Source organism: Bos javanicus, chromosome 17 (assembly GCF_032452875.1).
Source record: "Bos javanicus breed banteng chromosome 17, ARS-OSU_banteng_1.0, whole genome shotgun sequence".
NCBI lineage: Eukaryota > Metazoa > Chordata > Mammalia > Artiodactyla > Bovidae > Bos > Bos javanicus.
In genome coordinates, this window is record NC_083884.1 from 58,692,310 (window position 1) to 58,706,891 (window position 14,582).

The 14,582-nt window shown below is 44.6% G+C and overlaps 1 protein-coding gene across 3 annotated transcripts in view; it reads right to left on the reverse strand.

Annotated features, from left to right (window-relative positions):
- FBXW8 (F-box and WD repeat domain containing 8) overlaps positions 1 to 14,226 on the reverse strand; it is a 113,525-nt gene extending 99,299 nt beyond the window's left edge. For 2 of the 3 annotated variants that reach the window (XR_009730387.1, XM_061384891.1), the window contains exon 1: positions 13,805 to 14,226. Coding sequence is in view for 2 of the 3 variants with exons in the window: in XM_061384891.1 (XP_061240875.1) it covers positions 13,805 to 14,125 (321 nt within the window). In the remaining variant the exon portion in view is untranslated. The remainder of the gene's footprint in view (positions 1 to 13,804) is intronic. The other variant, XM_061384890.1, reaches the window with a different exon arrangement.
- Positions 14,227 to 14,582: the final 356 nt, after the last annotated feature.

Here is a 14,582-nt window from a genome sequence, read left to right on the forward strand (position 1 = left end):
AACAGCACAAAGCCAACTTTTTTTTTTAAATCACTGTGCTCTGAGAATTATTATCTAAACTTCAAAATGATGGTCAATCCCAAACAGATCAAGTCCCAGACTCTTATGTAAATGAACTTCCCTGTTGCTACCACTGGCTGGGAATGGCAGGAAAAAGCATAAAAGAAACCGATATATTAAAGAGAGGTCCAAGTCCCCACACCTTAAGAAATACGTAGACCCGCAAGGTCAGGAGACCAAACGCTGCAGTTTCCTGTTGCACACTTGGAATCCTTCTGGCAAGACATTCTCTCATTGGCTCTTGTAATGGAGGCTGTGATGGGTTACTCAGTTTCCCTGTCTGGGTCCACAACACTTATCCCCCCAGAGGCCCAGGATGCTGCCTGCCAGCAGCTCATAGCTGCGTCCTTTCCCAGGCACGCCCTGAGCAAACAAGCTGCCTCATTCCAGGTCACACTCCCTCTTCAAGGGCAGTGTGCAGCCAATGACTGCGCGATAGTGGAGTAAAAAGGCCTCAATATGGGACCCCCTCAGCAAGGCCAACCCAGGAAACCACCTGCACGCAAACCTCTATCTCAGAGTGTTTCACGGTTAATCCTACCTTTACTCGCAAGCAGCCCTGTATTCAACACATTCCCAAGGGTTCTTATGCATAATCCCAGTGTCATTAAACTAGGTAACCTACTTCACTTTCCACTAAAGAGGCAACAGAGAAATGCAAGTTAGAGTGACATTATCATATCAAAAACCAAAATACAGAGGAGCTTCAAGGTTAAGTAAATCACTCATAAATTTCACTTTGTTATTACTAGTAACATACCACTAGAGAAACACCTTACAAAAGATTCAGAGTTTTGAGCATGTTTGATCCCGTGGTTGAAAATGCAATCCTTTTACAGGTACAGCGTGACTGGACAAGGAGATAGAGCCACATCCTGGACTGAGGCTGCAATCCAGTAGCCACGTATAAATTAGCCGAGGCAGCAGGAAGGTCCTAAGTGCTCTCATCTGGGACTTCCCGCAGCTCATAAATGTAAGTAAAAATGATAATAATAATGCTACTAGTGGGTACAGAAATACCTTGTAACCTAAAAGGAGCCATCACAGACTTCTACCTAGACTATTTTGAAGCATGAGCCATTGTGCTCAGTCGCTTCAGTCACATTTGACTCTTTGCAGCTCCACTGCGCCCCGCCAGGCTCCACTATCCATGGAATTTTCCAGGCAAGAATACTGGAGCAGGTTGCCATTTCCTACTTGACCCAAGATCAAACCTGCATCTCGTGTGTCTCCTGCACTGGTAGGCAGGTTCTTTAACACTAGCGCCAACATACCGCTACCCCAGAAGTTATTGGCCAAATTAACCAACTGTATCTGTACCAACTTAAATACGGAAATGGACAAGTTGTCATTTCAGAAACTAAGATATCCTAAGAAGAAATCAGACAAAGGTTTCCCTGATGGTCCAGTGGTGAAGAATCCGCCTTGCGATGCAAGTGACATGGGTTCAATCCCTGGTCAGGAGATTTCACGTGCTGTGAGGCAACTAAGTGTGTGCACCACAGGCACTAACAAGAGCTCTAAAGCCCGAGCCACAGCTACTGAAGCCACGCACGGCAAATACTGAAGCCCACGCACTCTAGAGCCCACGCTCTGCAATGAGAAGCCTGCACACCGCAATGAAGCGGAGCCCCTGCCTGCTGCAACTAGAGAAAGCCTGCCCAAAGCAACAAAGACCCAGAACAGCCAAAAATAAAGTAAGTAAATCTTAAAAAAAAAGACACTTGAAATATTACAGGAAACTTTGTCATACTATAAAAGTGTTAGTATGATTACAAAGTTTAGAGAATAATTTAGAATGGCCAAATCTATGGTACAGAAGACCACTCGGAAGACCAATAAATTTAAAGTATTAATATTAATGTGTACATGCTTGATCCTGTTTGATTCTTTGCGACCCCATGGACTGTAGTCCGCCAGGCTCCTCTATCCATGGAATTTTTCAGGCAAGCATACTGGAGTGAGTTGCCATTTTCTCCACCAGGGGATCCTCCCAACCAGGGATTGAACCCTGCATTTCCTGCACTGCAGGCAGATTCTTAACCCACTGAGCCATCAGGGAAGTCCCACAAAGTATTAACATTTCTTCAAATTTAAAGAAAAACATCCTTTTGACAGCATACAATTTGGCTTTTAATTTTTTTTTTTTAATGATTCAGATATTGACTCGCTATCCACTACTGGTGACCGCTGTCCTGTACCAAACATCAGAATCATCTTTGGGGTTGTCTGGGTGTGTGTGTTTCAAACCAAAATCCAGGGTCTCACTCAGACCTCCTGTTCCAAATTCTCAGGAGTGGGGCTTAGGCATCTACTCCTTAGGAATTCTCATGCAAACCAAACGTTGAGAAACACAACCCTAACTTATCGACAGATATAAAAATCAATCCTTTCCCAATCAAGTCAAAAAAAAAAAAAAGAAAGCCACCACAGAGAGGTTATGTTACTTTGTTAATTCAAAGTCAGTGAATACTTGATTTTCCCAAAGTCTACTGGACTTACTCCAGTAAATGTTAAAAGAAATTGCAAACAGATCCATCCCCAGGGAGGCCGATTTGTACTCTCATGTACTAATGTAAGACTAATTCTGCAAATGGATTGGTTTTGTGTCTTACTGTTAGAAATTTAATCTGTCTTCTCTTGTTTAGTAGAAGAAGGGATAATCACTAAGCGCCAAATCAGTAAAGAGTGAAGAAACGGACTTAAGGTTTGTTCCCAGCGTTCATCTCTAGGGCAAATAGAACACGAAAGCTCTCTCTCTAGATGACGTCTTAAGAAACTGAGACAAGAACCTCGAGTTTAGACAACAGATACGCAACATTTCTGCGAAATCTGCCCCTGAAAGGAGACTGTTTTCTACAGGAATTTATCTCAACTGTTCACATACTGCTGAAGAGTAGAGCAGACCCACACAATCTCATCAGAAGGAGTGGATGAGTTCCAGTTTCATCTGTATTTTCTTTAAGAAAAATAAAATTGGTCGACTGCAGGGGGAAAGGTCTGAAATACTGTTGAGATAAACAGGTGTTCGTTTACGTTCCTAAATGTGTCTCAAAACGCATAATAACTATGTGACCTTTTCATTTTTAAAATAAGGTAAAATGTTTTACGTCCAAAACACTATCTGAATTGAAGACCATGCCAACTGCTGGGGCGGGAGGTACTATGAGCGGGTGTGTAAGAAATGAAGTCAACACTCAGAACTAAAATTTTTTATAGAGATATATCATTGTCACATAAAATGGGATAAAAACTGGAGTCTACAAAAAGCAATAAAGACAGTCCCCCAAGGTACTCCCAAGTTCATTAGGAAGCCAGCTATTTAGAACTTGGAAATCATTTCTCTGAAGCAACAATGCTGTAAAAGGTGGTTGAACTTCCAAACAGTCCACAAAAGGCCAGTTTTTCATTTAACACTTAGCATGATCCCTTGCGTGTCACTATGAGAAAAAACAAAAGGAATTCAATGAATTTTGGTTGATCACATACGTGGCTGATGTAACTGAACTACAGTACACAGTGCACTACAGGTCCACTGCAGTGTCTACCAGGCACACTGCGCTGCACACAGCAGATGCACATTCAACATCCACGGTGCTTTTTTTTAATGGGCTTGCCAACTTCAAAAGCCACTATCATTCACCACCTACCGGTATGATTCCCCCAGGCGCTGACAAGGGATGGACACAAAATGGTTTAGCACCTGGATTAGTGAGAGCTGGGGCAATCCCAGGAGGTTGGGCAGTGGGGGAAGCTAGGAAGGCAGAAGAGGCTGGATCTCTGCTTTCAAAGCCCCTTTTTCATCTACAATGGGATGCAACTTCTCTCTCCAGGAGGAAGAGAAGTCAGGAGAAGAGGGAGCCCTTTGTCAAAAGCTTCAGGTCCCAAAGGAGCCTGTGTGGGTATGGCTGGTTTGTAGAAGTTCCCTGTCAAGGGTCCCAAACTCTCCAAACACATTCATACCATCAAGACTAGCTATATAATTTGTGCAGCCCAGAGGAAAACAGAAGTGTAGGGCCCCTTGTTTAATATTAAGAATTTCAAGATGGTAACAAGAGGGCATTAAACTAAGCAGCATATGCTGCTGAGCCTGGGGCCCTAGGTGACCACACAGGTCACACGGACCCGTGAGGCCAGCTGGCCCTGGCCGCCACAGAACCTTTGCACTTGCCGTCCTCTGCCTAGAATGCCCTCTCCTGAATCTCTCCCCGCTTCTGGAAGTGTGACCTTCCCAAGAAGGCTTTCTTGAATACACCAATCCCCAACACATACACACTCTTATCCCTTCTACCCGCTGTATTTTTCTCCAGAGCATCTACTACCCAACCATTATTTGTTCATTGTCCATCTCCCTCTTGCCCAAAATGTGGACTTTTATAAGAGCGTTGATTTCTCTGTCTTGTTCACTGCTGTAGCCTCAGTGCCAAGAACACTGCCTGGTACCAAGAAGCCCTCTCTCTAGTGCACGCATGTGCACACCTGCTCAGTTGTGTCCAACTCTCTGCGACCCCATCAACTGTAACCTGCCAGGCTCACCAAGAAGCTGCCTAATGAGTTATCTGAGGAGTGAATGAATGGAGCCCAGGTTGCTGCATGCAGCAGAACCTTCCAACGAACAGATGCCCTGAGTTACAAACTGTTCTAGTGCACACACAGAGACCATTTCAAAACATGCCCAAGTAGACACTTGCTCATTCACAACAGGAAAAAATGAATGGCACTGACAGGAGAACATTCTAGTTTGGGTAAGGAAGAAGGCAGCGAACCCTGGGCTGGAGGAATCAGGAGAGAGTAAACAGAGGAACAAGCATCAAGTGAAGCCTTAAAAGGAAAGCAAAGGACAGAAAGGAAGGGAAGTCTCACCAGGCGGGCCAACACTTGAGTTCACATTTGACTAGGCTGCCTTCTCATTTTGTATTAGTGTTTCCCTATTTGTTTCTAAGTTTAACAAAAAGAGGAAAGTCATCAAACTGACCTTGCTGACAACAGAGATGTAGGCTGTGACAAAGTGAGCAATAAATACTGGCCAACAGTATTAAAATTTTTTATCAGGCCTGAAAACCCAAATCTTAATGCTCTGAATGGTCACCAGGGTTCCAACCGCCATAGATCCTCCTTATGAGGTTGCTGTTGGAAGCAGCAGTCCCTGTTATTTCTACTCCACAAATGCAGGCAGGGCCACTACTACACTCAGTACCATAGGTGGGGGTACAGGAGGAGGACAACAGACCTGCCCTTCAGGGATTCCAATCCAAGGGCGGGGTGGATGCTGAAGCAAGAGGTTTACCAGGAATAACGCTTAGCAAAGAGGAAGTGAGATAGCATGATAAACTCTTCTGCAAAACCACTGATAATAATAGTGCTAGCTTTAACTTACTGGCTACTGACTGTAAGCCATACTTGGTGCTAAGAATGTCCCATGCCTCCATACAAGATGATACTAGCATCGACCTTTTTTGCTAAGTAAGGCAAGATAACTGAAACTGCCCACGGTCAAACAGCTAGGCGGCAGCAGAGACCAAATGTGGACTCGAGTTTAACTGATTCCAGAGGCTGGACTTGTAACCAGGGCCAACCTAATCCATTAATGTCACCATTTCAGTTTTAAAAAAAGCAAGACTGTAGGCTTCTGAGGTCTGCGACTGTGTCCATTCTGTTTACTGCTGATTCCCCAGAACCTAGCTGATCCATAAATACATGTTGGATGAACAGAAAACACCTACATTCCTGCAAACACTTTGAACTCTTACCCCCTTAAAGCAGTCATCTGTTGTTTCTGCCCAATATCCATTTCCTCTTTTCTGTTAGGAAATCATCCCATTCTTAGTCAACATGGGTTAGGTGAGGCTGACTCCACTCATCTGCAGGAGAAGACAGTGGATGTGAGCCTGGCCAATTTGCATCAGTGACTGGTTCAAGGATGGACCAATGAGAATTAAAGTTCATCACTCTGGGAGCATAAAACATGCTCTTTTTCACCGAGTTGCTTAGCTGCTAGCATAGAAAACTGAACTGGCCGGCAGCCATTTTATCCCAAACTGGAGAGCACCTGTCTATGAATAAAGCCAACAAAAGGAAAGCAGGACCAAGAAATGAAGAGATTCCTATTAGGAAGAAAAAAAAAAAACTTTGCCAACTACGAGGTAAAGGATGTTAACCAAACTTACTACAATCATTTTGCAATATATAGCTATGTCAAGTCATCATGCTGTACCCCTTAAATTTATTGTGTTCTATGTCAGTTATCCAAGTAATCCAACTCTATGCCCCAACCAGTAATGCTGAAGCTGAAATTGAACAGTTCCATGAAGACCTATAAGACCGTCTAGAACTAACGCCAAAAAAAAAAATGTCCTCTTCATTATAGGGGACTGGAGTGCAGAAGTAGGAAGTCAAGAAATACCTGGAGTAACAGGCAAATTTGGCCTTGGAGTACAAAATGAAGCAGGGCAAAAGCTAACACAGTTCTGCCAAGAGAACGCACTGGTCATAGCAAACACCCTCTTCCAACAACACAAGAGAAAACTCTACATATGGACATCACCACATGGTCAAAACTGAAACCAGACTAACTATATTCTTTGCAGCCAAAGGTGGAGAAACTCTACAGTCAGCAAAAACAAGACTGGGAGCTGACTGTGGCTCAGATCATTAACTCCTTATTGCCAAATTCAGACTTAAACTGAAGAAAGTAGGGAAAACCACTAGACCATTCAGGTATGACCTAAATCAAACCCTTTACGATTATACAGTAGAAGTGACAAATAGATTCAAGGGGTTAGATCTGATAGAGTGCCTGAAGAACTATGGACGGAGGTTTGTGACATTATACAGAAGACGGTGATCAAGACCATCCCCAAGAGAAAGAAATACAAAATAGCAAAATAGTTGTCTGAGGAGGCCTTACAAATAGCTGAAAAAAGAAGAGAAGTGAAAGGCAAAGGAGAAAAGGAAAGATATACCCATTTGAATGCAGAATTCCAAAGAACAGCAAGGAGAGATAAGAAAGCCCTCCTCAGTGATCACTGCAAAGAAATAGAGAACAACGGAATGGGAAAGACTGGAGATCTCTTCAAGAAAATTAGAGATACCAAGCGAACATTTCATGCAAAGATGGGCACAATAAAGGACAGAAATGGTATGGACCTAACAGAAGCAGAAGATATTAAGAGGTGGCAAGAATACACAGAAGAACTATGCAAAAAAAGATCTTTAAGACCCAGATAACCATGATGGTGTGATCACTCACCTAGAGCCAGACATTGTGGAATGTGAAGTCAAGTGGGCCTTAGGAAGCATCACTACAAACAAAGCTGGTGGAGGTGATGGAATTTCAGTTGAGCTATTTCAATCCTAAACGATGATCCTGTTAAAGTGCTTCACTCCATATGCCAGTAAATTTGGAAAACTCAGCAGTGGCCACAGGACTGGAAAAGGTCAGTTTTCATTCCAATCCCAAAGAAAGGCAATGCCAAAGAATGCTCAAACTACCACACAATTGCACTCATCTCACACACTAGCAAAGTAATGCTCAAAATTCTCCAAGCCAGGCTTCAACAACACATGAACCATGAACTTCCAGATGCTCAAGCTGGATTTAGCAAAGGCAGAGGAACCAGAGATCAAATTGCCAACATCTGCTGGATCACTGAAAAAGCAAGAGAGTTCCAGAAAAACATTTATTTCTGCTTTATTGACTATGCCAAAGCCTTTGACTGTGTGAATCACAACCAACTGTGGAAAATCCTGAAAGAGATGGGAATACCAGACCACCTGACACGCCTCCTGAGAAATCTGCATGCAGGTCAAGAAGCAACAGTTAGAACTAAACATGGAACAACAGACTAGTTTCAAATCGGGAAAGGAGTACATCAAGGCTGTATATTGTCACCCTGCTTATTTAACTTACATGCAGAGTACATCACGTGAAATGCCAGACTGGACGAAGCTCAAACTGGAATCAAGATTGCCAGGAGAAACATCAATAACCTCAGATATACAGATGACACCACTCTTATGGAAGAAAGCAAAGAAAAACTAAAGAGCCTCTTGATTCAAGTGAAAGAGGACACTGAAAAAGTTGGCTTAAAACTCAACATTCAAAAAACGAAGATCATGGCATCCGCTCCCATCACTTCATGGCAAACAGATGGGGAAACAATGGAAACAGTGAAAGACTTTATTTTGGGAGGCTCCAAAATCACTGCAGATGGTGACTGAAGCCATGAAATTAAAAGATGCTTCCTCCCTGGAAGAAAAGCTATGACCAACCTAGACAGCATATTAAAAAGCAGAGGCATTACTTTGCCAACAAATGTCCATCTAACTCTCATATGGATATGAGAGACTATAAAGAAAGATGAGCACCGAAGAATTGATGCTTTTGAACTGTGGTGTCGGAGAAGACTCTTGAGGGTCCCTTGGACTGCAAGGAGATCCAACCAGTCAATCCTAAAGGAAATCAGTCCTGAATATTCATTGGAAGGACTGATGCTGAAGCTGAAACTCCAATACTTTGGCCACCTGATGCAAAGAGTTGACTCATTGGAAAAGACCCTGATGCTGGGAGGGACTGGGCACAGGACAAGGGGACGACAGAGGATGAGATGGCTGGATGGCATCACCAACTCGACGGACGTGAATTTGAGCAAGCTCCAGAGTTGGTGACAGACAGGGAAGCCTGGCGTGCTGCAGTCCATGGGGTTGCAAAGAGTCGGACACGACTGACAGACTAAACTGATGTCAATTATAGCTCAGTAAAACTGGGGTGGGGAGGATAAAAACAGAGAGATGGAAGTATTTCTAGTTACATTATAAATTACATTACAGAACAAGAACCACCACCTGAAATTCTCAATTATGTGAATCAACAGATTCTAGTTTGGTTTTTTAAACCAATTTAAGTTGGGTGCTGATTGCTTGCTGCCCAGAGTCCTGATACACCACCTAAAGAGAAATGAGACTGAGCAACTGGATTTCATGACCACCACAGTGAAGAACGCAGCAATATGCTTGTGAATATATTCATGCAGCTCTACTACCTATGGGAACCCTGAGTTTATTGAAAAGGGGGAAAAGGACAAAAAAGGCAATACCTCCAAACTTCTCTCCAGGGCCATATCATTTCTTTCACTAATTCAACCGTATACCAAGAAGACAATTTAGGTGTCCCTAACTCACCACCTAGAACAGATGGTCTCTAAGCACTGTATCAAAAGCTTCGTAAGAGAAGGCTCAAGAGCAATCATTTCCAAGTCTTCATTTCAGCTGGGTTTGTCCATCAAAGGTCAGGCCTGTACCCGACTGTGTAACACTACAACACTACCCCATCAAGAGGCAATTTCACTCCTGATAACTTACTAGTTGTTCTTGCTTCAGTGTTGATACTGAAGACTGAAGTGAAAGAGACTGCACCAAAAATAGAAGACCTGACAGTGTAACAGAGTACCAAAGATGGGGAGAGGAGGGGAGAGCGGGTGTTTGGAGGTGGTACTTTTTTTTTAAAATTTAAGACTAGTCAAGTGCAGTAGTGAGAAGGGGGGAAGAGTAAGGAGGTGGTACTTTTTATTTCCTTTTCAGGTCAAATGGATGAGACTGTCATGAGTTTTGTTTTTTTTTTTTTGGGGGGGGGGCGGCGGGGCATACCAAATAGAACTCAATCTTCCTTTCAGGAGTCACCCACAGATCCCAAACTCATGGCCCAAGGCAGATCTAGCCCACAGAGAAGTGTTATGGAGAACTAGAGGAAGGAAGAGTTCTTGTGGCAGATGGTTGTATTAACTAGTCCCAACTTCAACATGATTCTCTGTACTCAAGCATTTGCGTAGCTCCAATTCTGGGTATGGACATATGAATTGCTCTGGTCAATGAGACAATAAACACACAGACTTCACAAGCACTTGTGGGTTAGGACTTGCCCTCCTACCACTCTCATAACTCTGATAAGGTCCACCCAGGGCTAACCTGCTAGATGATGAGACACACATACACACACACAGCCAGAGCTGTTTCCGTGACAGGAGCTAACCTCAGACATGTACACGAGCCCACCCATGCCCAGCCCAAACTGCCACCCTGAAAGACACTGAGCTAAATAAATTCTTTGTCTTAAGCCAAAATTTTGGGGAAAAAATTTTGTAGCAAAAAATCTTTGATAAGAGTTGGACTTCCCTGGTGGTCCAAGTGGTTAAGAATCCACCTGCGGCTGCAGGGGACACAGGTTCGATTAGGAAGACCCCACATGCTGTGGGGCAACTAAGCCTGTGCACCGTAAGTGCTGAGCCTGCGTGCAGCAACTCCTCAAGCTTGTGCACCTAGAGACTGTGCTCCGCAACAAGAGGATACCACAAGGAGGCCCACACACCACAACGAAGAGTGGCCTCCACTCACTGCAATCAGAGGGAGCTCACGCACAACAGCAAAGACCCAGCAGAGTCAGAGTAAACAAATAAAATTATTTTAAAAATGAAAAAGAAACTGGTAAGAGTCCACATAAAAACACAAATCACAATTTGGGGGGGAGGAAAAAACCTAAAGACTCTATAACACCAGGACCACATTCTTACATGGCAACAACCAGCTAATCTGGGTCAAGACTCCCACGTTTAGCCCAGCCATAGCATGCTGTTGCTGCTAAGTCGCTTCAGTCATGTCTGACTCTGTGCGACCCCACAGACGGCAGCCCACGAGGCTCCCCCGTCCCTGGGATCCGCCAGCCAAGAACACTGGAGTGGTTTGCCATTTCCTTCTCCACAGCCATAGCATACATTCCCCAATTTGTCACTATCATCTCATCCATATTAGGGTCAAGTTCATTGCCGCATGTCATCTCAGTTGGGTGGGAGTATATTTATGGCAAAGAAAAAAGTGAAATACCATATTCCACATATTCCAGTTACTATGAAAAGTGAAAAAGTTAGTACAATTACTTTGGAAAACGGTCAGTATCTACTAAGGGTGAACGTATGCCTACTGTAACCCAGCCATTCTACTCCTAAGCAGATACCCAACAAACCTGTTCATATGTTCCAGAAGATCTACAAGATGTTCCTAGCAGCACTTTTCCAGACAGCTCGAAGCTGGTGATTAACAAACTAGTTATCAGTAATGCCCATCAACAGTAGAATTAGTACAATGTGGCATATTCCTAGGGATAAATCTCATGCATAATGCTATGCACAAGAACCCAGACACAAAAGTGCATGCTATATGATTCTACTGATACAATTTTAAAAATCAGATAAAATTTAAGGTGTTAGAAATCAGGTGAGAGGTTACCCTTGGGTGGAATGGCACAAGTAAAGGTTCTGAAGAGCTGGTAATGCTGTTCTGTAACCTGGACGCTGTTTACATGGCTATATACATTCTTGGAAACACATTAAGATGTACATTTATGGTTTGTACAATTCAATACAGAGGTTGTTTTTTTAAAAAAATGGGGAAACAAGACCAAGAGGAGGGCTGTGCATCAAGAAAAACGGTTAAGTATTTTTCTTTAGTGATATCATGAAGACAATTTCTACACCGTTATGCTGTTTACTATTTAATGTGACAAAAAGAATGGTAGTCGTTATGAAACAAATTATTACAAAAGTATGGCTGGAATCTGTGCTCAACATAAACACCTGATGAACTAGGAAAAAAGGATCAAATGAGTAACAGCCTACTTCACTCATTCACATTCCTGCCTGTCTTCCCTCTGTGGGCTCTGGGACTTACAACCCCTGAAATACAAATTCAGATCTTTTTTATAAAAGCTGCCATTGGTTTTCTGACTGAAGATACCAGGTGGGTCCCTTAAGTCAATTACTTTCCTAAACCTCATTTGCCAAATGGGTCTAATGCTAGCCACTGGAAAGGGTCACTGGGAAAACTGGAAATCACATTTCTAAACCCTGATAATACCAAGGAGACAACAAGTAAGCACACAATGATTTTATTAGTTTATTTTTTATTTATCGCCGTGTTACTGATGATTGCTAAGTACAGAAAACAAAAGAAAACCGCTAGCGATGCCCCAAAGGTTGGATGCTGCTGATGGTGGTGTAGAGACTGAGACTCTAAAGTCCCTTGGATCCTCCAGAAGGCAGGCTGCTTCCATTTTTAGGATACTTAAGTGAGGGCTCCTCTGTTTTTGGAATGGACGCCTCAGGAGTGTTACGTCTGGAAAACCTCGAGCGAGCATCAGGACCCCAAACCAAGAGGTGGTAAAGCTGAGAACAATATCTCAAACTCACCTGATCATTCCAATCACCAGGAAACTGATGCAACAAGTCAAGTTTAAGGAACTCCTAGCTGGTGAAATTTAAAATCCAACAGATCTGGACCCAAATTCAATCCAAAGAACTTGTCAGATGGGTAATCCTGGGCAAGTTACAGAAAACCTGCATTTCCTCATTTGTAAAAGGAGACCAACAATACCTACCTCCCAGGATTGTTGTGACTCCTAAAGACAATGCCATATTCAGTAGGGAGGATTACTGGTCCTAATAATCCCCATTCCTGTTTCTCTTCACCCCCCATGCACTGGTCTTGCCTTTGCCTACATGTCTGTGAGAATAACTTCTGTGTAGATCCACCCTGGCCTGGGCAACTTATCAGGTGATAAGCCACCTCGCCAAGGCATTAATTTTTTTAAAATTTTTACATCTGTCAGACTTTAGTGGTCAAACACTTCTTACAGAAGCAGCCATGATGCCAGTATGAATTTTCACACACGTAAGAATTGACACGTTAAATGAGAATGTTTAACACATAGACCAAAAAAAAAAAAACATCATCTCTAACTTTAGAGATAGGCAGAGCACAGAACCAAAAACTTGGTGAAAACTTACAGCTACTACTGTTATTTGAATGTAACTATATATTATGTTGAGTAATCCATTTCTTCTAGAAACAGCTTGGCAATTACATAACTACTTCCAACTGGGAAGCCACAGATACTGCCTTTGAGCCCAATTTAAATGAAGCCATTGAACCCGCTGCCTTACCCCAACTCTTAACCATGATTGTGTTTCAGGTGATCTTGATTGTGCCAATCTCCTGAAAAGGATTAAAAAAAAAAAAAAAAGTCCCCGGCTTTCTCCAGATTCTGGAAGATATTCATGTCCCATAAAATGGTCACTATCGGTAGCATGAAAGTTCTTATCAAAATATTCTTTTTGTGTATTTTAATTGAAGTAACACATGCACAGTCAGAAAAAACCTGAATTGTCCAAACACTATAAAGAGAAAAGTTAAAATTCCTTCCTATCCGCATGGTGGGTTTGCCTCCCCCAAGTTTAGGAGCCCTTCCAGACCAGGATTTCCTCAATCTGGTACTTACATTTTGGACCAGGTAATTTTTTGTCGGTGCTGTCCTGCGTTGTACAATGTTTATCAGCACCCCTGGCCTCTACCCACGAGATACTTGCTGCTACCAGCCACCCCACACTGCCCCGCCCCAGTTGTGGCATCCAAAAATGTCTCCAGACACTACCAAAACGGGAGACAAAACCGCCCCCCGTTCGGAACCACACTTTCCAAAGATACTCAATGCATCCACAAACGTAGGGTTGGGTTGCTGTTTAGTCGCTAAGTCGTGTCCTACTCTTGGCGACCCCGTGGACTGTAAACCGCCAGACTCACCTCTATTCATTTCCCCACCCCCACCCCCACCGGTGGCACAGTCACTTTCCAACTCATCAGGCGGTCTGTATCCGGGCGGGGGCAGCCCGTGCCTCGGCGGGAGGCGACAGCCACTCACCAGGTCCCGAATGAGCTGGTCCACCAGCTGCTCTCCGCCCCCGGCAGCGTCGCGGGCCGGAGGGGAGCGGGAACGGCTTGCCGCCTCCTGCCTCTCGGCCCGGGTCGCCCGCGCCGCCGGGGGCCGCCCCGCGCCCTCCAGAAGACCCTGGGCCAGCGCCAGGTACCCCGAGGCCTGCTGCTCGCCGCGCCCGGACACCACCTCTGGCCGCCGCGGCCGCCGCTCAGCAGCCTCGGGCCGGCGCCGCTTCCTCAGCGCCTGGGCCTGAGCCAGCTCCTCCTGCCAGCGCCGGCGGAACTCATCCAGACTGTGGTCGTCCATCGCCGCCGCCCCCGCCTGCCTCGGCCCACCGGGCGCCACGGGACGGTGCCTCCGCGGGAAGGTCCCTCCGCGGGAAGTGTCCGTCGCCGCCGGAAACCGCCGCTTCCCGGCTCTCCGGTTCCGGGTGGGCGGCCCCGCCCCCGCGCGCCCCGTCGGGCTGTGCAGGGCTGGTGAGGCTTGCGGCGGAGCTCAGGGTCGGGGTCTGTGCCCCCGCCCCCAGCTTCTCAGCTTCCCTGTTTGTGGCTTTTGCCAAGTGCACACTGCGGCAAGCCGTTTGTTTTTGTTTTTTCAAACGTGCATTGAGCAACTATTGTATGCCAGGCTCTGAGAATTCAACATTTAAATCTGCAGCAACAAAAATAATTCCTTCCCTCTTGGGGTTTGGATTTAAGTAAGGGGGTGGGGGGAGGAAGAGACGTTCGACAAATAAATATGAATGTCTGATCCGTGGGAGGTG